This window comes from Castanea sativa, chromosome 11 (genome assembly GCF_040712315.1).
Source record: "Castanea sativa cultivar Marrone di Chiusa Pesio chromosome 11, ASM4071231v1".
Lineage (NCBI taxonomy): Eukaryota > Viridiplantae > Streptophyta > Magnoliopsida > Fagales > Fagaceae > Castanea > Castanea sativa.
The window spans coordinates 59491448-59516038 of NC_134023.1; the positions used below are offsets into that span (position 1 = coordinate 59491448).

Consider the following 24591-nt stretch of genomic DNA (forward strand, 5'->3'; position numbering starts at 1 on the left):
AATAGCTGATGCTATTGTGGGGAGAATATCATAGTATTCTATTGGAAGTTCTGGCAGCTGGACCCAAACATCTACACTGGTGATTTTCTCCTCGGAAGGCTTGAAGTTTGGCTTCCATGGCATAAAAGTGACGCAGCAATTTGGGATAGACAAAGGTAACTTGGATTCTACCATGGTATGATCCGAAGGATTTGAAATTTTCAACAAGAAAAATCCAAGACCAAGATCAATTAGCTGGGGTCTTGAAAGAGGCAACAAGCGACCAAGGCGAGTGGAAAGCTTGTGATATCCTATTGTTTTGTCAAGGACACAGATAATAAAAGAGTACCTAAATTGCTTTTTGATCATGAGGTCCATCAGGGTGGGGGAATGCTGAATAGCTAAGAGATTCGAATCATACAGGACAGAGTCATGGCATGCAAGGATTGAGCTGGATTGGAAGTTGTGGATATGTGTCTCTGACTCGTCGTCGGACGAAGAGATAACTATTTTTTCCTTTCCCCTTCTTCTGCTAGAAGATTCTGCCCCGTCTGTCATCATTGTTCCTTGGGTGATGAAGAAGGTAGTACGTAATACTAGGACTGTCAAAACCGACCCAACAACTTTAAAGTGAGGAATTTTGACATATCTAATTAACAAAAATAATAATAATAATAATAATAAAAACCCTAACACACACAATTTTCTTCTGTAAGTTTTTATATTTTGAGATCATTCTATAATGGATTATTATCATTTTTCATTGTCTTTATAGAAGTATTTTAAATTAAATGACAAATCTAAACTCACTAGTATTGTATTTATTATTGATCCACTCATCCATATATAAATAATACATTAAATGTCTACTTAACCAATTAAATGTTTAAAGAATCACTAATTCTACTTTTTTTTAATCACTTTTTTGATATAAAATAAAATTATAACATGATAACAATACATATACATACACCAAAGCTTTTATATTTTCTAATTATTTAATCATTTAAAATTATATTATATTTATACTATACACGTACGCGTACATTCACACAAATAACATTATAATATAAAAAAACTAACGCATACAATCAATATTAGACACATCCTCATACACATAAAATATAAACTAGTTTGTAACCTATGCTTAAGCAGGAAAACACTCAACAATAGTGATGATAAGATAATATGACTTAGGTAAATGAGATGATCATCTTGGCACTCAAATTAAGAAAATTAAAATGGACACTTGGCTAAATTACAATTAGAAACTAATTTGGATTTACTCTTCAACTAATCTATATATCTCATTTGGCACAAAAATTTGAAAGTTTAAAGGGGATATATGGCAAAAAATTAGACTCCAATTAAAATCCAATATGGATTTGAATTGCAATCCAAGTTCATAGGGAACATTTGTCTTTATATATATATATATATATATATATATATATATATATATATATTATATATTCAAGTAAGGGTTTGAAGACAATGTAACCCTACCCTTAGAGTTCAAATTTTATGTCTCAATTTTCATCTTCCACAATTTGCTCTATCAATAGAATCTAATTTTTTTATTAATGAAGCACAGAACAGAGTGGAAAAATAGAAAGGAAAATTCGGATTCAATAAGTAGATCAATAAATATGGATATACATAAATAGATAAAGTTACGTTCAAGTTGAACCATCTTCTTGTGTATATCATTCCTACACTTACCCGAACTACGGATATTACATGTACCGAATTTACATCAAAATGTGTGAAGCAAAACCATATTCTCTAGAGGAGGACAGTATCATTTGTACGCAAAGCAACTGAAAATCGTGACCTTTAAGTTATTTTTTCAGTTATTTTGGGCCATAGATTTTTCCTTGTAGTAAAAGAATAAGGGTCCGGTTAATGTGTGCCCTTAGGACACACATTAACTCATCAATTTTTGGAAAAAGATTTTTGAAAATTGAAAAAGTTGTCAAAATTTTTTCAATTTTCAAGAAATTTTTTTCAAAAATGATAAATTATTGTGTACTTTAAAGGCACACATGAGCAAAACTTCAAAGAATAATACAGTTAAGGGACTTTAGGCCGCAAAAGGACACTACAGAGAAGAAAAGAGAAGGAATATTTCATAAATATAACTGGGAAAAGGTTTCAGAGAGGAGTCCAACAACACAAAACGAACAGACAAAGAAAAGGGTAATTTCTAAAAGAGCATCTATAGAGAAGTTGGGGCTGTCCCCTACCCTTGTCTTCTTGCCTCAGCGTTTTCTGCTATCGCAGCTTTCGTACGTATTTATAGAGGATCAGAAGTCAGAAATCAACAATAGGCAGTAGATAAACCTGAGCGCTAGATATATTTCGCGATCGAAGTTCTGAAATCAACAATAGGCAGTAGATAACCCTGAGCGCTAGATATATTTCGCGATCGAAGTGTTGGCCGAGAATATTCGTTTTTTGTTATTTCCTATAAAACTAGTCGCTAACCCATGCGATACACGGAACCTATCTATTAGTGAGGTAAACTAAAATAAATTTATAACATTTTAAATTGATTAAGAAACTACATCATTATGATTTGCTTTTGTATGACTTCAATTTGTGTTACAATTTGATGAAGAAATTATTACTTGAACGTGTAATGGCTTACAAAAAATTTGTCAGACAATTTCAGATACTGCAAAAAATAACTCAAAAGTTCAAATATTAAAAGTTCTGAGGGACCAAAAAATATCAAATAATTAAATGATTCACTGCTTAGAAATTATTAAAATAAAACAAAATATATATGACTAAAACATATAAGAAAAAGATTGGGTTACATTCAAAAGAATAATCTATGGCTATAAGTTTGCATCCTATTATAAAATATTACATTAGTGAAGTAGAGAGATAACAATAATAATAATAATAATAATAACATTTAAGTTCGAGTTTAAGTTAGACTTGTTAGAGAGATAGAGTTTCGCTCTTTATTAAGTTTGGATTAAATAAAAGTAATTTTGTTTAAATAAAATGATGAGTCTGATTTTAAATTGAACTTGTAAGAGAGATAGAGTTTCACTTCTTCTTAAATTTGGACTAAACAAAATAATTTTATTTAAATAAAATGATAATTCTATTTAAATATTGAGGCTTCGGTTATATATATACACACACACATATGCGCGGCTTAATTAAAATTCATATGTAAATATTGTTTTTATTAATTTACTTAAAATTAGATAATAGAGTAGATAATAAAAATAAATAAATATTTTACTTTTAAGTTATATAATAAATTCATATTCTGTGAAACTAAATTATTATGAAATGCATATATATATATATATATATATATATATATATATATATATATATATATAAAGCAATAACTTATGAAAAGAGTGCAATAAATATGTTTATTTTTAGAATGCATAAGATGATTTATTCTTTTTTTTTGTATATTATTTTTTGTCAATATCATGAAAGAAAATTTGCATGCTTTTCTTCAAACTTATGTGGATTTGAATTTGTCATTTATTTTTTTGCAAAATTTGTCATTATTCAAATATATATATATATATATATATATTAGTTTTTTTGGGTAACTTTATCCTAATTTTTTTTGTTTTTACCTTAATTAGATTTTTTAAATTAAGTTTACGTTAACGTTAATACATCTTAGCTATCATTTGATACTTTATCCACACACAAAAAAACAAAAATTAATGTTTAAATTAGGCTAAAAGTAAAATTGTTACTTTATTAAAAAATTGATACAATAATTATTGTTACTTTATCCCAATAAGTCAATTAGAACAAATAGAATTAGAGTCTTACTTAAACTTAAACTTGTTTTTTAAATGGATTAGATGAAGAATTTGGATTGTAATCAAATTAAAATTAAATAAGAATTAGATGGATTAGATGAAGAATTTGGATTGTAATCAAATAAATTTTTTTATCAACTTAGAAATTATAAGAGAAGAAAAATTATATATATTTTTTAAATCTAAAAAATAAATCTGTAATTTGGTGAAGCCACTTGACGCAACCACGGCGTTTAAGCCCAATTTTTATTATGTAGTATATGATATATATATATATATATATATATATATAGAGAGAGAGAGAGAGAGAGAGAGAGAGAGAGAGAGAGAGAGAGAGAGAGAGAGAATTCATAGAAGGAACCCAAAATAGTATCCCTGATTTCCTTACCCGTGAATTCTTGCAGAGTCTAGCCCAAAATGTCTAGAAAGAAGTCAGCACATCAGCCCCAACCCCAGAAGCTACCTAAACAGTCGCCCTCCAGCAATACTAGTCAGGTAACGTTGGTCAGATAGTCCCAGTTTCCCTAGTTTCCTTGTCTAATCGCTATGTGGTTTCTACAATCTAAAAACCAAATTAAGAAAGGCCACTCCTAACCCAGCCCAGTTTTAGTTCTGCCTTAGTATCCCAACATATATACATATATATATATATATATATATATATTATGTGCTCATGACATCGTAGAAAAAAAAATCATGACGTAACGATGTTGGTAATTAATAAATTTTTTTTTTCCGAAGTTATTATGTTTCATTAAAAATTTAAAAAAAAGAAAAAGAAAAAGTAAACCCCCTACAAACTACTATGCCAAGCTCCCACCCATACAAAAACTTTTACAATTAAGTATCAGTAGGTAAGTATATAGATTCACAAATATTTTATGAAGACTTGGTCCCTACAAGAAAATAATATTTTACAAATACTTGGTCCATACAAGAAAATAATTGAATCTCTTAATGGAGAAATTATTAGATTTATCCGGATGAATACTGATGTGGTTCTATTTGACCTCCTAACTAAAAAAATGTTATTATTTATGCAAATGTGACATCATTTGGTAATTTTTATTTTTTATTCCTTGCACTGATTGGAAAACTCATACATACATTTACCTAGATGACATCATACTATTCGTCAGAGAAGACCACATCAGCAGTCCTTCCAATGTAAATAATAATTTCTTCTCCTAATCATATAGGATAGAATTTACCATTTAATTTTTACACTATTCATTCTTTTTTAGCTTTGACTTTTACTCTTTTAAAATTGGCTTCCTTAGGTGTGCACACACGCACGCATGTGCCGCATGGTACTTTTGAGTGTTTTTTAACTTTTGAATCAATTTGATAGTTTAGCCTCGTCCCCAAAGTAAAATTTCTAATTCAACCCCTATTGACCATTACTTATACATAAAACTCACCATATATTTTTTTTAATCCAGCACATCATAGTTATCGGAAGAAATTGGGAAACCGGTCACAATCTCATCTTCTTTTTTGTCCGTTTGCCACTATCTTATGACGTAGAATTCTTAAAACACGTGAAGCATGAAGCTAAATGCGAAGGCGTGTATCAGTCATCAATACTTCCGGAACCTCTAGGTATTTTCTCCTCTTCTTATGTGTACATACAAATTTTTTTTAAGAATGAGCTTATGTGTACATTAAAAAAAAAAAAATGTAAACTCATGTGTACTTATATATTCTACTAAATATATAATATATATATCCTATTCAATTTTATCCCTTAGAATTTTTTAAGGTAAAGGGAATGCTAGTGTATAGTTGCTTATTTTCAAATAAATATAATTTCACTGATGCAATAGCATTTTTAGTAGTTAGTTTATGTTTAGTTTGATAATCATTGTGTGATAGTTACAGTGCTAAATGGTGATTTCAACCTTGAAAAGTGTCGATTGAATTACAAGAGATCATTGACAAATATATTTTTAACATATTTTTAGTCCTTTTGTGCATCTCACTAACATAATAAAACTAGTATATTATAAAAGTTAGTCCCCAAATAAGGATGCTTGTAATGATGATGTGTTCATTTCACCAAACATACTACGATGACACATGCCATCTCTTTTTGAAACTAAATAAGTAAATATTCATAAAGACAATTTAATTAAAAATGACTATGTATCTACTCATATATACATCCTTTTATTTTCTTCTAATTATAGTACGCATTTATGGTACGCATTTATTGTACTTTTGAAGTATTTAATAATTTTTCCATAACCATTTATCCATACATAAATAATACACTAAGTGTCTACTTAACCAATTAAATACTTGAAAAATCAATAACTTTACTATTTTTTTTTCTTGAATCACTAATTTTATGACAAATTTAACATAACATGATAAAAATTAATATACACGTGTAAAAAAATTCTATATTTCCTAATTATTAAATTATATAAAGTTATATTATTTGTTGCTTTTTTTTAAAATATATTTTAGGGCTTGGGCATGATTTTTTTTTCTAAAGTTATATTATTTGTCACTTTTTTGTTTTAATTGGGCATCATTCTTTAACAAGGGTATATGAGTAAATTTATTCAAACTTATTTTTTCCATCCCTCAAATTTTCCACTCTAAGCCAAACAAAAAGAAGAGAAATTAAAAATTTTTCTACCCTCTTACTATTTTCTATCCTCCCACTTTTCCATCCCTCCAACCAAGCGGAACCTTAGAGTTAGAGATACTGATATACTCAGAGAGAGAGAGAGAGAGAGAGAGAGAGAGAGGTGATATGTGTTGTTGTTTCTTTGGTTTTGGGATTTACTGATATGTGTTTTGGGCTGGGTTTTCTTTTAAGGATAAAAAGAACATTTAAAAGAGCATATAATTTCACCCCTAAATAGGGAGTCCAATCTTCTCTCATATTTTTCTTGCTCTACCAATAAAATCTAATGGTGGAGAATATTTAGAGTGGAGCACCAAAAATGAAATAGATGATTTGGATTTAATATATAAATGGATAGATATTGTTAAATAGATCAAGTCACGTTCAAGTTGAACCCTCTTCTAGTTTAAGCTTTCCGTAAAAATTGATACTCAGTACATCGTTCCTACACTCACGTAAAATTACGCATATTACATGCACAGAGTACAAAGTACAAACAACAATTCTGGAGCAAATTAAACAAATTCTCTAGAGAAGGAAACTATTTATTGTACACAAAATAACTAAAAATCGTGATTTTTAAGTCACTGCTTCAGTTATTTTGGGCAATAGGTTTTTCCCTCTAGAAAAATGATAATACAGTTTAGGGCATTTAGGCTGCAAAGGACACTCCGTAGAGTATGGCTTTGTTTACTGCCATTTTTTTGGTAGACAGGCTTAGCTTTCAGGGTTTTGGATTTTATTTCATTTTTTTGTGGCAAAGAGAAGAGAATGAATATTTGATAATTGGGAAAAGGTTTCACAGAGGAGTCCAACAACAAAAACGAATAGTTGAGACAGTGGCGACTCTAGGAAATTTTTTCAGGGTGTTCCTCAACAAGCATAAATTACACAATCTAATAAAAAGAAAATTTTATATATTGACAACAACAACAATAAAAAAACACGCAATTACATAAAATTTACAATTGCCTTCTACGAGTTTTCATATTTTGAAATCGTTGTATGATAGTCTCATTATCAATGCTACAAATTACATCTTTTTCAATATACACAACCAAGCAATCATTCATCCACTGATCTCCCATTCAATTGCGCAATTCATTCTTTATATATTTCATTCTGAAAAACTTCTTTCTACTGTTGCAGTAGCAACTGGAAGGGTCAAAGCTAACTTCACAAGCAAATAGACTAACGGATATATCTCATGCTTCCTTGTGCTCACTAACTTTTCAGCAAGTTCCCTAACTCCTTGAAGCTCTAAAAAGAAGTCATTGCTGCGCATATCAAAAATGTAATTCTGAAGTTGAGAGTCAAGTGCTAAAATATCTGTCCCAAGAAAATTAGAAGGATAGAACTTAGCTAGACGTATCAACTTTTCCTTATTGAAAGCCACAAATGAATTACTTGGATTCAAGCAAGCCATACAAAGTAGCAAATCGGTATTTTCCTTAGAAAAACGGTTGTTAAGCTCTTGAAGTTGCATATCTATGACTGTGTAGAATAGCTCAACATGATAATGATGCAAATTTGTATTTTGTTTAGTATTGTGTCGCGGCCTCCCACTAACTACAAATATTTCATCCATGTTCAAAATAGAAATATCATGTGTGGTACAAAATGAAGACACTTCAGTCAATAAAGATTCCCATTCATCATCTATCATTACTTGAAATCGTTGCTTAGACACTTTAACAAGATCCATAGCATTTACTATATCTTGAATTTTTTTTTTTTGCAATGCTGTTGACAACTCATTTGTGATCCCTAAAATTTTTTTCATCAAGTATAGAGCAAAGACAAATTCAAAAGATAGAACTGACCTCATAATAGATCGAGCTTCAACTTTTTGGTCGGAGAGGCCATCTTCTTCAATAATCTCAAGTACATCAACAACAGCAGAGAACATCAAAATCAAGTTGAAAATAGTCCCATAATATGATCCCCAACGTGTATCACCAGGGCGTTTAAGATTTGTCTCTTGATTCAAACCTTGCCCACTTCTACGTACACCATTCTCTTCTTTAATTTAGGCAAATTGTGCATCTCGAAGAGCATCTCGTCTCTTATATGAGCCTCCAACAATAGTTACTAAATTACTAACCACATAAAAACAATTCAACAATGTTAATGTGATTTTTAGCAACGGCAACAAGTGTCAATTGAAGTTGATTAGCAAAACAATGGACATAAAATGCTGACTTATTCTCTTTCAAAATTAAAGTTTTGAGACCATTGATATCACCTTGCATATTACTAGCTCCGTCATAACCTTGCCCACGTAGGTTTGATAAACTCAAATTATGTTCACAAAGTAAACATTCAATAGCATATTTGAGTGACAAAGCGGTGATACAATACCAAGGACCCGCTCTATAATAATTCCTTTTTTGTTCATATAACGAAGAACAAGGGTCATTTGTTCTTTCACTGAGATATCACATGACTCATCAACTAATATTGAAAAGAACCCATTGTCAAGATCATTGATGATGACTTTGGATGTTTCACGTGCAATTGCATTCACAATGTCTTTTGAATATCAAAGTGGGTAAGCTTGCAATTTTTCAAAACTTTTTGCAACATTTCATTGATAGTATCATTATGATCCCCCAAAAAATGTAGAAGCTGAAGGAAAATTCCTTTATCACTTGAACCTTGAGATTCATCGTGACCACGAAAAGCTAATCCTCAGCATAAAAGGAATCTTATGCAATCAACTACTGCATTTAATTGAATCTGATATTCAAATTTATCTTGATTTGATTGCTTAACCAAAACACTTTGAATGTGTTTCTTTTCCTTCAGTAGATCTTCATTCTTCTTGATAGCTTGGTTATGAGCACTATTAACTTCTCCAACATAAGAATCTAACTTCACAAGCTGATTCCAAAGTTTGAATCCCTTCGTTACAGAAGTCTCACCTCCTCCTTGCTTACCAACATCTTGCCCAGATAGGTAACAATAAAAACAAAATGCCGCATCCTTGTCTATACTATATTCCAACCATTTTCTATTCACATACCAATCGGATCTAAATTGACAGGGCTTTCCAGAAAATTTTGATACAGGGAAATCATGAACAAATTGACAAGGGCCTTTTGTTAAATAATGTCTTCTTATTTCATCATGATTATTAGGATGATAAGATGATATTTTTTGACGTAGCCCAGGATCTGAAGGAAGATTTTCTAAGTTAAAGTCAACACGAATTCAGTTAGAAGATGAAGATGAATCTTGCACAAAAGATGAATCTTGGGTACGTGGTTTTCTTATCAAATATTTGTCCATAATTCTAGCAAAAGAATAAACAATAAACTATAAGTTCATTTGAAATATTAATAAAATGATTAATTATTGTTGTTTAGTTGTTTCACTAATTTGTTGTTTTTTATAAGAGAGGTGCTACGTCCACAACATTTTTACAACAATTTTACAACAAATCATAGGTGGTTAGTTGTTATAGGTTCAAATTTGAATCTAACACTAAGATTACTTTTTTGTCCCAACAAAAACAACCAGTAACAACTTGCCACTTAGGATTTGTTGTAAAAATGTTGTAAAAATGTTGTGGACATATTATTTCTCTTTTTATAAACTATAATTTGTTATATTGTTGTTTCATTAATTGTAAAATTATTAATTATTGTTTAGCTTAACATAATTTAATTTGTTTGTCTTTTATAATGTATTGGTTAATTATACTGCTTTAATTATTGTTGTTTAGCCTAACAATAAACTATATTGCTTTAATTTATTTGTCATTAATTATATTGCTTTGATTTGTTATATTGTTTACACTAAAAGAGCCACTAATGTGCACATTACACATCTCATGTGCAGCACAATAATTAAAGCACTAAAGTAGTGTAATGGGCAGCCCGGCCCCCCATGTGCCCATCTACCCCCTCCCCACTCAACACACAAGCACGCCTCATGCCTGATGCCCCCTGCCAATCAGAAAATTTCACAATCACACATTACACTAAAAGACAATTAACACCAACACACTACTGACTACACACACCAACACTAACAGATAAGATAAACTGATAAAGCCAAATTCAAAAAGTCAAAAACAGACAAAATATTAATAAAGTTAAAGACTTAAAGTTTGGCCAATGAGCCAATCACAATTCACAGACAGACTCACGGTTCAAGAATCAAAAGAGTAAAGAGAGAGAGTTAGTCTTATTAAAGAATAAAGAGAGAGAGAGAGAGAGAGACAGACAGACAAAGAGAGAGTTTCATTTATTTCATAATTTTCATTTCATTCAGAAAGAGAGAGAGAGAGTGAGAGAGAGAGAGAGAGAGAGAGAGAGACTTAGAGAGAGTCAGAGAAAAAAAGAGAGAGAGAAGTACCTTGAGGGAGGGAGCACCGGAGCAGCTGAGCAGGGAGGCTTGAAGGCTGAGGCTATTGAGGCAGTGACGAGGCGACACCGTGATGAGTGATTTGCCGATCTAAGATCTCCATCCTCTGATAGTCCGATGAGGCTTAGCGACGAGCGACAAACAACGACGACGCAGAGGGGCGAACCAGCGACAACAACGATCTGGACTGGGCCGATCTCTAACGAGCGAGCTGTGACCAATCCGATCTTCGACGAGCGAGCTGTGACCGATCCGATCTCCGTCTGTTGGCTTGAGGCTCAAGCAGCGTTGCTTTGAGAGACTGAGTTTAGGTTTGCTTTAGGCCTTTAGTGGTTTTTTTTTTTTTTGATAATGCCTTTAGTGATTTCTGATTTAGATCTTTCGGGACTGAGGCGTTGCTCTTTTTTTTTTTTTTTTTTTTTTTTTTTTTTTTTTTTTTTTTGTGTGGAGAATCCGTGAGTTTGTTGCCTTTGTAATCTGTTGGGCTTGCCGTGGGCTTGGCTTTGTTACAATTTTTTTTTTCAAATTTTAGTTCAATTTTTTTTTGGCTTTTTTTTTTGGCTTGAAAGTAGAACATATAATTTTTTTTTAAAAATAATTTGAGGGTGTTCCTAATTCTGTGATTGAGGGTGTTCCTAATACAGAGCAAATATAAAAAATTAAAAAAAAAAATTTCAGGTTTTTTTTTTCAGGTCAAGGTGTTCCTAGGAACACCCTGAATTGCACGTGGCGTCGCCACTGAGTTGAGATAAGGTATATATCAAACTCAACGCCCAAAAAAAAAAGAAAAAAAAAAAATTCAATGTAAGGCATGAAACTCAACAAAAAGAGGGAAATTCTAAAGAACGTCAATACATAATTTGGAGAGAACCTCCATATCTTGTCTTGTCGCCTCGTGAGCGTTTGCTGCTGTCACAGGAATGCAGGATTAGTTACAAATTATTTCTTCACTGCTAGCTTTAATTCTTACGTATTTAAGAGACCAAAAGTGAGTATCAAAGTGTGAAGCTTTGGCTATGGAGGTCATAACTGAGAGAGAGAGAGAGAGAGAGAGAGAGAGAGAGAGAGAGAGAGGGAGAGGGAGAGAGAGAGAGAATTTGTATTTGTGAAATGCTTGAATAATATGATTACATGAGTTTATTTTATAGATTACTACAATTGAAAAAAAAAAAAGGGCTTTCACTGTAAATAATCGTATGAGCAGGGGCGTAGCCAGGATTTTTAACTTGGGCGAGCCAAATTACATGTTTGTACATTGGTCATAACTCATATATATATATATATATGTGTGTGTGTGTGTGTGTGTGTGTGTGTGTGTGTGTGAGATAGAATTAAAAGAAATAAAAAAATGAAGCTTAATGACTAAGAATGCTACAAAAAAAAATCAATAGTTTAAGCAAAACAATAAACTTTTAGCGACTTTTACATTGGAATGCGAACAAACATAATGCACTTTTGTTTACTTAAAAAAAAAATAGCATCTTGACAACTTTGTATGTTTTTTTTTTTTTGGTTTGAGTAAATGTGTGTTTTGTTGGGTGAAGTCCACTTGAGAAACTAAAATATTGTAATTGTAAAAATGGTCATATTTCAAAAGAAATGCTATAAAGAAATTAACATTGTATGATGCGTAAGACCCATAACGAAATAAAACAGATGACAATTGTTCCAATCATTTGTTGAGCCAAAGGCATAATTTTTAGACAACCCCACTTAGCTAATTATTTTCATTACTTCCATATACTTTCTTTAATCCTAATTGTTCAATGTTCTGGGTACATCCAATCATCAACCAAAAAGATTGAGACATACTTATGGTATCAAATATTTTTTTATCACTCATGCTAATGTGTCATTCTATGTAGTTTTGAGAGATAATTGCCTTAGCCCTTTGATCGATCATACAACCACAACATATTTCGAAGGGGAAACCACTAAAACTAACATTAGGCTAGGTATGTGAATTTTTTTAGAGGGGCCAATTAATACATATGCAGGGCCAACTTGTTTTTATAAAGTATTATATAGGGGTTTCAAAAGCTTTGGAGGGGGGGGGGGGGGCATGGCCCCCCAAGCTTGTGTGCCTCCGCCCTTGCGTATGAGTATGTGACATAAAAATATAAATAAAAGCATTCCGTATAATTAGTATTTAGCATACCCATTCCTATTCATGACTTTTTGCTATTCGGTTGAATGATGAAAAAAGTGAAAACAACCCTTTTTTTTTTGGAGCGCTAATAAACAATTTGGTTCACACACATAGGAATTAATTTTGAGTAATATAGTTGGATTGATTTTTATTTAGGTATTTGGGTTACGGTTCTGATTTGATTTTCTTGGTTTCATTCCAAATTTGTTTTTCTTGAATTAATTTACAATAAGCCAATTAAATTATATTTTCTTTTGTTATATTTTATAGATTACACCATTGATTTTTTTTTTTTGGAGTGTCAATAGACAATTTGGGGAGCGCTCTTTTGAGAAATAATTTGGTGGAGGCTAAGGGGGTGTTTGGTTTGTGTTTTCAAACAAACATTTTCAGTTTTTAAACAACATTACACGTATTTCCACACACTTTTTCATTCACACGTATTTTCACAAATTTTTTCAAACAACAATTTTCAGTTTTTAAACACATGTACCAAACGGGCCCTAACACACTGACAAATTAACATGATCAGTTAAAACTTAAAGGTCAAATGCTCTTTTGTTAAAAATGATTTATTCACTACAAATAATCTTTTAGTATAATTAGGTGGAGGCTGCATTTATCTTAAAGATTATTCTCTTTTCTTTTGTTTACATTTGGTGTGCGTTTAGCTCTAAATTAAAAAGTCAGTTTATTTTACTATTCAACTTATTTTTGCTATTATTCATAGACCTCAGTGCATTTTTTGGTATTATTCATGAATCTCACTATACTATTTCAGCTAACTTTTACTTTTATCTACAATACTTTCAGCAAAAAGTTTTCAATTTTAGAAAAATAAATGAATTCCAAATAGACCCTTGGTCTTGAAATTTGGTATTCAAGTCCACTTAATTGGATTTGGGGCCCACATGCTTAGACAATCACGGCCTAAATTTTCCATTTCAAGCAGTATGTTAGAGAATATTCCTCCAAACACATTTAAAATGAATCTTTGTCTATTTCTTTGTTCTAAAATACATATTACAATTATTAATTAGTCCAAAGTTTGATTTAGTTTAGTCCTAATTTTTGTTTCAATCAAATAACTTTCTTTCAAATTCAATCGAGTATTTTTGTCAAATTCAATCGAGTAAAGGGAATGGTAGTTAAGGGTCCACTGGCTTCTTAGTAGTTAGTACTAATAGTTTATTCTCTTTGCCTAAAACCTTATTTAGTCATGATGTGGAATATTTAGGGCCTGTTGGGTTGATGATTTCAAACAACAGTTTTAGTGTTTAAACACTGAAAATTGTTCAAAAAAAAAAAAACATGTTTGATAGGATTTTTTTTTAAGAGTGTTTGAGTTACGTTATTCCTTTTAGGATGTTTAAATCAAGTGAGTCAATACCGTATTGGATGCCATACTTGCCCATCTAAGAAATTGACCAAAAAAACAAGTAATTGAAAATTCGAAAGAGCAAAGCATTCAGCCAAAGAAAAAAAATGCATAATAAGCATTAAAGAGAAGAGATAAGGACCAAGGAGTCACGTGGGTTTTGGAAAAAGGAAATAAAATAAAAGCTTTTAAGCTTTTGGCAGAGAAACCAAGAGTAAATGAGATGAGCAGCACCACAGCTTGACTAGTACTAGTACAACATCAAAGTAAAACGTAAAAAATTCAAAGCCTATGTACTGTCTAGAGAAAGAATACAAGCGGAGCAAATGAAGGGAGATTACAGTGGCTCAAAAGAAGATCTAAATGGCTAAAACGAAGAAGAAGATGATTTTGTTGATGATCTGGCAAGCTGATGCTTCAATGATGGCCACTAGTTGCTATAAGTATAAAGTTTTTTTTTCAAAACACCCATTTAAATTTGTATCGGCCGGAAATGCAAATACCACTAAAAAGCTCAGAAATCTGTCGAAATAGCCTAAACAAGCCGCTACACCCCGGTATTTGGAGCGGTACGATTTAGCCTTGTTTCGGTACCAATTAAGGTACCAGAATGGAATATTTCGACAGTGCCCACCAATACGGTGCGAAATCGTCTTCCTTGGTTTAAATACAAAATTTAGAAAACTCATCTTATTAGTTTTCAGTTTTCAAACAATATTACTCAATGACAATTTTGTAAATAAGTTAAAAACGATGGGACCCATAGATTTGACAAATATTAATTGAATTTCTCTCTCTCTCTCTCTCCAATTCATTGTCCTTTGTCTCTCACAAGGGAACAAAAATTCAAAAACTGTCAAGATCGTCATAGCAAAAAAAAAAAAAAAAAACTCCCAACCCAGAAGGAAAAAAAAAAAAAAAAAAAAACAACAACAACAAACACACGGGGCTCTCTCTTATTCTCATGTGGGTACTCAATTTTGGTTGAATGATTTGGGCGTAATTTTATGACTTTTGTAAAATAGGCCTTTGGGAATTTGTGGGAAGAAAATGAAGAAGGAGATGGGAAGAAGACGTGGGAAAAAGAGGCAGAAGAAGATAGGAAGAAGAGGAAGTGTCAAAATATGTGCGGCTATGGGAATGGGTGAGTCATGGGCAACAAAATTAAAAAACTTAAAAGTACTGTTATTGTCAGAAAAAGTAAAAACTTTAAGCTTTTTAAAAAAAGAAATACATACATATACCAGATACAAAATTTTATTTTTTTCACATTTGAAAATATATTATTAGAAATACGATACCGAACACATTTTTTACATTATGAATACTATAAATACGTGTTTTCACAAAACTTTTTAAACCACAATTTTCACATCATTTTGAACAACAATACTTGAATATCACTACCAAATAGGGCCTTAATTTTCCTGACCGTAAACTTATATACAATTTGATAAATTAAGTCCTTTAGGAACAAAAACAATTATAGTATATATTAATTTTCTTGATCATTGTTGGAATTTTCAACTTTTGGTCCTTCTAATAATTGTTTTCCTAGTTTGTGTTTGGTACATGTGTGTGTAAAGTCCCATATTGAATAATGATGAGAAAATTGAGCGGTTAATATAACATAGTCGAATACATACCTATTAAGCTTAGGCCTTTTAGGTTAAAGTATGTCTCTATATGTTATACCAAGCAAGCCTATAAAGCCCACACAAACAATCTTGTTATTGCCAATGGTGCACTAGTGAAAGAAAGAAAAAAAAAAGAAAAAAAAAAAGCTCATTAAGCAAGAGAGAGCAAGTATGACTTATTCATGGCTCACAGAGAGGTCTTGAAGTCCATAGAATGTGTTAGGGTATTATTCATTATAATTGTAATTAATTTAATTGTATGTTAACTTCTAGTGAAACAATAATTGAAAGTTCAAAATGTGTATTAAACACCTATGAACGTTTAGACCCCCAAATTACAAATTACCAATTCAAGCTTAATATCAAACAAAGTATGTGTGGAAAATGAACATAAGCTTATAAGAGAATTGATAAACAATCTAAACCAAATAAAATCACATCCACAGCAGAAATTAAATGGCAAAGAATAAGGGAAGAGAGATGCAAACACAAGGACAACACAACGATGTGTTATCGAAGAGGAAACCGAAGCCCTCGGCGTAAAATCTCTCCACCGCCCTCCAAGCGGTCAATAATCTACTAAAAAATGTAGTTTGGATACATGAACAGCAGAAGACCCTCCAAGCCTAATTTACCCAGTGTACCTAAGCCCTCCAAGCTCCTACTCCAACAAGGTTGCGCCGAACCTATTTCTTCTTTAGCTTACTGGATTCCGCTATAGCCCATAGCATCAACTAATATGAAATTGGTCCCTTCCTAACTGCTACCCGAAGCACCAAACAGCCTTCTCACAGATATGGGTATGGTGATAAAATGTTTTGTTAATGTATCTCTCAAGGATGTAACAATGGAGAGGAAGAGAGTAGAGGAATTTGAAGAGTCTCTATGTGAAGATTGTGGATAGAGAGATATAGTTCAATTCACTGAGCATGCATCTTGCAGTGTTTCTTTTTAGTGCGATTGATTTTTTTTTTTTATCTTGAGAGGCAGACTTCCGTGAGTATCTAAGCACCACAGATTGTATCAGGGATGAAATCTTCTTTACGAAGATTTTGTCCAACACAAGCTTTTAGCTTTAGCTTTTATATACAGCTTTTTAAAACCTTACTTTTCCCCACTTTTTTAAAAATCTTTCAAGATACAAGTATACTTTAGCACACTTTCAGCAAAATGTTTTCAACAAAAGCTAAATAAGTTGTTCACAAACAGACATTTAGTCTATGGGTTATTTAATTATTGTACAAATTTCATCTTATATACAAAATCTATTTATTGTTTTTGCCTATAGAATATATTTGTGTTCTTGTTGATGTTTAGATCGGGTTGTTGTTTTGACAAATCACCCATATATATATAAGAGAATCAAATTATTATTTATCCTCTTTCCATCTTATCTCTCTCGTATTTGTTGATTTGGTAATTGTTAGGTTCTAAATATTTAGGATTAAATGTTTAGATTTCTAAATTTATGTATGTTGGCAAACCGAGATCAAAACATGTTTAGATCAGGGGTTAGACATCGCTCATGTTGGTTCAAGTCAAGATTTAAGAACATGCAAGCTGTAGAAAGAAGAGTTCAGTTTCTGTGAAGCTCAACCAATCGAAAATCGGACTCGACAGATTGAAAATCGCAAATAGCAGATTTTAAATCAAGCCCAAAGCACTCGAAAACATTTAGGGTTCGAGTGAAACACTACTAGGCATAAAAGGAATACCCTAACTACGTTTTAAAAGTCCTTGAAAGACTTGTGAGTTACTCCTGTGAAATCTGAGAGGTTTCTATACCTTCTAACTCAATAAGCATTTGCCGGAACGAGATCTACAATAAAAAACTGGTGAAAACAAGTTGCTACATAAAGATCAACTACTGATAATGATCTAAAACCTTTGAGTGACATCTCAAAGTCAAAAACGTGGGTATTTGTGTTTAGCAAATTCAAGATAGAAGAGTCTGTGGAGTCGAAGCTGCAGTGGTCGTGTGAGTAAGTTCTACAAGTGGTAGCTTTAGATTTAGGGTTTAAATCTATTGTAAACTTTCATTCTATCATAGTGGATTTGTTTGCCTTGAGAATAGATTAGGTTAAATCCTCCCCAAGTTTTTTACCTTGAAACTGTTGATTTCATTGATTTTCCTAGGTAATCATGTCGCTTGTCTTCCTTACTTTTCGTAACTTTGTCATGATATGACTATTTGTGTTTAAGCAAAATCTCATAATTAACCTAAGTAACTACTTGTCTAATTAATTAGGTTTGTTGGGTCATATTTTCTATGTAATTGACTAATCCTTTGACAAATCGCACTTTATTTGTACTTGGGTAGATCTAAGTTGGGTTTAATATATCAAGAAGTATGTTGTTCAAACATATCAAGTGATTTCGTTAAAGACATGAAGGTTAATCCAAGAAACAAGTGAAGAAAAGTTGTTTCATTAAGTCTCAACACAAGCACAACAGATGCTGCTATTGAGGATTGATGGAGAAACTCGACACAAGCTCAATTTATCGAGAACTACGATTTCAGAATTTCCAGATCTGAAATTTGGCCCATGATGACTTGTTTGATTAGGGTTTCTTTTCTCATAACCCTAGTCATATATAAGGTTTATTTTAAAAGTGATCACACACAAAAACAAAGATCTAAAACATATATTTTATGTGTGAAGCAACTACGTTTGTATGTTGTAGGGTTTTATAATCAAGTGCTTCTTGATCTTCATTGTTGATGAAGTGAATAATTTTGCAGCCAACAACAGCCATTCAAGTTGCTGGAGTTAGTCACGTACTAGGATCTGTGCAAAGAAGTTAGTCACAGATTGGAGATTTATGCAACAAAAGTTCTTCACTTCATTATTGATGAAGTAAAGAACTTTACAGCCAACAACAACCATTCAAGTTGCTAGAGTTAGTCATGTACTAGAATTTGTGCAAAGGAGTTAGTCACAGATTGGAAATTTATGCTACAAAGGAAAGAAGGCTCCTAAAAGATTAAGTCCAATTGGGTATTGGAGTAAAAGTTCAACTGTTCGTTCGTATATTAGGATAGGCTAGGGTAGTGGTAAGATTCCACGTACTTGAAACCGCTTGATTATTGATTAGTGGATTCTTGGGAGTGGTGATCTTAAATTCACCCAGTGAGATTTTTGCCTTGCGAGAAGTTTTCCCCATTTATCAACAAATCACCATGTCAATTTAATTTTCGCTTGTGCATTTAGTTTATTTGGTGATTTGTTGGTACCCCCACAATTTGCATGTAATTTGACATAATTAATTAATTTGGGTAATTGAATTAATTAACCGGGGTCAATCTATTTGAACCCAAAAAGATTAAACAAATATGATTTATACAGGTCTAAACAAACAAACAAGTGGTATCAGAGCAGGTTCACTTTGATAGGATTAACGTCCTGAGCGAGATCCTTGATCCCTATTGTCATGGATAATTTTAAGTGTCTTACTACTCTTAGTTATGATGAATTTAATAAAAGGACACTAATGTTTTTGTTCATTTTATTGATGCTTGTGAAACTCTCTATAAGGAATTATTTAAATCTTTGAAAATTGCTAATAAATTCAAGGAAGAGTTAAAATTGGTTAATCTTGAAAAAGAGGAATTTATTGTGAGATTGGATGATTCTAATAAAAAGAATGAATTTTTGAGAAATCAATTTTCCTCTCAGGATGAAAAGATGAAAAGCTTGGAACAAGAATTAGTTGAGTTTAAAGCTAAACTTGATGACAGATCTGTTTTTGTTTCTAATAAGCCTAAAGTAGACAAAGTGTATATTCCTCCTTTTAAGAGGATTCATAAAGAAAAAGCTTATTTTGCTAGGTTAGACAAAGGTAAAAGTTAGACATTGAAGTTTCTAAACCTGTGTCTAAACCTGCTACTAAGGTGCAAAAGAAATCTGTGTTTGTGTCTATTTGTCACCTTTGTGGTGTTGTTGGTCACCTTTGTTGTTGTTGGGTGAGAAAAGATATGCTAAGGTGAGTGTTGTTTGCTTGTCCATGATTTAAGTCTTTCAATTATTTGTGAACATTTTTTTTCTAGTTTTTGGTTGTTTTATTTTATTAGGTTTTTAGTCTATAAAAAAAAAAAAAAAAAAAAAATCCAAAAACAGTGAAAATTTTCAAAAGACAAAAATATTTTGTTTAGAGTCTTGTTTTATTTTTCTTAAGGACTACATGAATTTTAATATCTTTCTCTTGACTTAGAATATGCTTGATATTGTGGAGAAACATAGAAAGTGTGTATTGCATAATTGAGTGCATAAATGATTTCTGATTGTGTATGAGTATGTACTAGTTTGTACATGTACTCATAGATTAATTAAGAAATTGATATTTCTTGTTTGTGTACCCTCGATAGCTTAGTTGAGCACTGTCATGCATTATTATTGTATTTTATTCATTTAGCATAATGAGTGATTTTTTATTTTTGGTCATAATTTAAAAACACAAAAAAAAATATATATATTTTGTTTGTATTGCACATCATTGAATGTGTAATTGAGGTTGGCTAATGAAATTTATATTTCATGACTGTGTACCTTGTTTAGCTTTGATGAGCTATATTCTGGACTTTGCTAATTTGTGCTATGTAGTGCTATGTAGTGCTTAATTGTGTGAGTTGTTTATAATAGTCTTTAAGCAAACAATCTTGATTTTGATGTCACATATTTTGATCGTAAGGATTAGAAAATTCTAGGAGAAATGCATAAATAGCTATCTCACTACTGTTATTTGCCAATCATGAACACCTGTGTGCAAATCATAACCTAAGTAACTACTTTGTTAATTAATTAGGTTAAACAAATCTAATTTATAGGGGTCTAAACAAACAAACAGTAATGATTTTCTTACACAAGTTATTTCACATCCACTTTTAATGATTTCTATATAAACATCACCTTTTCCCCTAGTAAAATATGTAAAAAAAAAAAGTTCTCCACTCCTTTTTCTCTCTAGTTCCTTCCATCTTTACATCAACATTGTTAGAAGTATGTGGTTAAATAATTAAATTTACCATATTCAAATAACCTAAAATTTTGGTAATTTAACATGTTATTAGAGTAGGATATCCTGAGTTCAATTCATGTCTCATCCACTTTACTTTCCACTTAAAATCCTATGTGATGGGCCTAACCTATTTAGACAAATTTGGGTCCAAACATTAGGGGTGTATTAAAAATATGTAGTTAAATAATTAAATTTACCATATCTCAATAACTTAACCTTTTTGGAAAATTAGTAATTAAACAAACATTAAAGAAAAGGGCAACAACTAAACTGGAGGTGGCAGTCAAAGAAGAGTGAAAGATCTCCACTCCAAACCATTCATTTTATCTTGTGAAGTAGCTGATTCCTTACCACTGGGCACTTGGTACAAGTGGTAAGGGCTTTAGCTTACTTTCAAATCCTAATGATTGTGATTGGATTTTTAAAAGGTACGTATAATATCAAAACATGTTATAATGAAGTATTTGGATGACAAACTTGTTTTCATCAATTTTGTACCTTCATGTTTACTTCTTCGTTTTTTCAGTTTATTCCAGCATTGAGTTTTTATTTATTTATTTCTTTTTTAGTTTTTTGGCACTGTATGGCTAACTCACTAATAGAGATGGATGGGAAGACTATTTTGAAAACAGAATCAAATTTTGTGATCAAAATGAAAATTTTCAAATTTCAAGAACCAAAATGAATAAACCTCAAACTTTGGGCCAAAATTGTAATTTAGTTTTAATAAAATTGTGGACCAGGGAAGGAGCCCCGAGCCTCTCTTTTCCTTTCTAGATTCGGATTTTCTCAATTTTAAAATGAAATGAGGAATGTCCATTTAAAGGCTATAATTCAAAGGGGAGTAAATATAGTGTTTAGATTTTGTAAACTCATTTAAAATTTAATAATAAAATTATAACTATGGTTAAAACAAAAATTGGAAATATTGATCTATCTAGACTATAATTTATTCCACTTTGTATAATGATTAATGACTTTAAATCAAGGTAGTCAATATCGTACCAGTATTAGCCGGTATGTATACCGGTATCGAAACGCCAACATTTCGTACCGGTTTAAATACCGGCTGTACTAGCCATACCGGCTGATTTCGGGCAATACCGGCAGGTAAAAAAAAAAAACCGGTACAAATATTAAAAAACCGGCACACACACACGCAAACACACACACACACACACACACACACACACATATATATATATATATATAAAATAACGGTAAACCCGAAACGGCACACCGGTATTGTTCGGTACCAAAATATATCGTTCTACTGGTCAAACCGGTACAACCTCTGGTACGAGATTAACTCTCTTGCTTTAAATGAATGCACTCCATTCCACTTTTTTGGGATAGAAATTTGTATTATTGATCCTGAGAAGAAAAATGTAAACAAAGGTTGAAATGGGCCAGAAACCTCTCCCAGCCAGGAAAAATGACAACTCTAATATATGTCTGATATAAAGAGTACGGTCTTGGCAAATTATTAGTTTATTATTAAGGTTTCTTGTATCATTTTCAAACCGAACCTCCCTTGATATATAGGCAAACTCATCGTAACTTGATCATGCACCAATCAAATGAATGTCTATCTCTAAATTTTTCTGTAAAATACCTATTTGCATTTCTTCCTTCCAGCCTCAACCCTTAAAGCACATCACATGAACTGTGCATGCATCCAAGGCATATATCATACATGCTGCACCTGCACCTGCAATGTGCTGGTTGAGAGGCTGTGTTTCCTTAGAAAACTGTTCTTCTTTTCTCTTTTTTATTTATTTATTTATTTTTAACGGTGGATCTCGTATAATTTATTTTATTTTGATTTATGATGAATTTATAGTTTAATATATTGTGAAGATATATGAGTTTTGTGATACCCCAATTTATTTGATTGTGTGTGTTGTGTGGGTGTGTGTGATGGTCTCAATCGGGTATATACTAAGTTGAACTGGGCTTTATTAACAATTACAAAAACTTCAATTGTGACTAATTCTTTTAAGATATAGTCTAAATGTGCCTAGCGCACTAGGAACCTCATTTTGATCTAAAAAATAATTAATGTCTTGATCACATCATATTAAATTTCTTGTGAATGTGGTGGTGGTAAAATTATCAACTCTTTAAAAAAATAATTAGTGTCTTTATCTCATTATATTAAATTTCTTGTGAATACTGTGGTGGTAAAATTGCCAACTCTTAGAAAGAGAACAAAGAACAACTCAAGAGTAAATAGCACTATTGATGAGGAAGTTTTATCATTTCTTTATTTTTGGTGACACTTGACTTTGAAAAAATTATTTAATTAATTTTGTAATATATTTAACATCACTTAAAAAATTGATTTTTTAAAAAGAATTTTATCGGAGGAAGGTGTTCTTTCCATTCTTTATGGACATTTGAGGAAATTTTTTATCATTATTTATTTTAATTATTTATTGTGTTTGGTGGCACTTTACATTGTAAAACTTATTTAATAAAATTTGTAATTTAGTTCACATCACTAAAAAAAAAAAATGATTTTTTAAAAAGAATTTTATCGGAGGAAGGTGTTCTTTCCATTCTTTATGGACATTGTAGTGCCTGCGCATGGTGTTGCTACAAATTTCCATTGGGCTTTTACCTGGAGAAAAAGATAGGGAGATATATATGTTATCGATTCTGGAAGAAAAATTTCTCATCGATTTTATCTGCAATGAAAATGAGATGTTTTTATTTGGAGGAAAGTTGGAGATACCAATTTCCTTTAGTTAGGTATGGGTAATGGTGGCAATAAAACACCATTCAAAGAATAAGGATTATAATAAAATGAAAAAAAACTCACCTCCTAAAAATTGAGGACCAAAAACATATTTAAATCTCTATTTTATAAAAGCCTAATTCATCCATGTCAGCTGAAATTAGTGTCAAAGTCAAGATTTTTGTTGAGAGGGGGCAATATTAAACAATAATTAAGAATAAAATCATTAAGAAAAATTGTTGGGTGGAGTTCTAGTTGGTCAAGTCCAAAATCCTACTAGTAGGAGAGGTCAGGTTAGGCCAAGTCTTAGGCAACTTGTTGGCATTGGGCTGCCGATATATATATATAGAGGCATGATCCAATTTGTATTTATTTTTTGTAATGATGATTACTTATTTGATAGGTTCAAAGTTGTGGTAAAATGAATAGAATAATTTTAGTACCACATAAAATGTTATGACTTTTGAAATAATTATCCTACGTGGTAGACCGTAATTGGTTGACTATTACTTTTACATCGATCTACTTTTTTTTTTCACCACTCAAAATTTGCAATGTAGATGGTCTTGGTAAAAATTGTAGTTTAAGTTGTGTTCCTAGAGTTTTTGAAAAGTACAATCAAGGCACTTCATATTACATTTACTAAAACAGTTTTATATAACAATTAGCGGCCAAAATGGGCAAATGCCCTTTTCGCGCAAAAAAAATTAGCATTATGCCCCATTTCCCAAACTAATTAAGAAAATGCCCCTATTCTGAAACTCGATTTTTTCAAAATTGAGTTAAGTGCTATAGCGACGTTTTAAGGAGCCTATAGCGGCATTTGGGAACACGAGCTTCAAGAAATCGAGTTATAGGTAAAAAAGAAAAA

General features: G+C 31.5%; 1 protein-coding gene across 1 annotated transcript; it reads right to left on the bottom strand.

Moving 5' to 3' along the window:
* Positions 1-7546: 7546 nt before the first annotated feature.
* LOC142616830 (uncharacterized) lies at positions 7547-8134 on the bottom strand. The gene has a single exon (XM_075789596.1). It carries the CDS (start codon positions 8132-8134, stop codon positions 7547-7549), a length of 588 nt encoding a protein of 195 aa, XP_075645711.1.
* Between the last annotated feature and the right edge of the window lie 16457 nt (positions 8135-24591).

Bases quoted from the DNA above. Each gene is read 5' to 3' on its own strand.
- LOC142616830 (XM_075789596.1), bottom strand. From the start codon at position 8,134: ATGGATCTTGTTAAAGTGTCTAAGCAACGATTTCAAGTAATGATAGAT.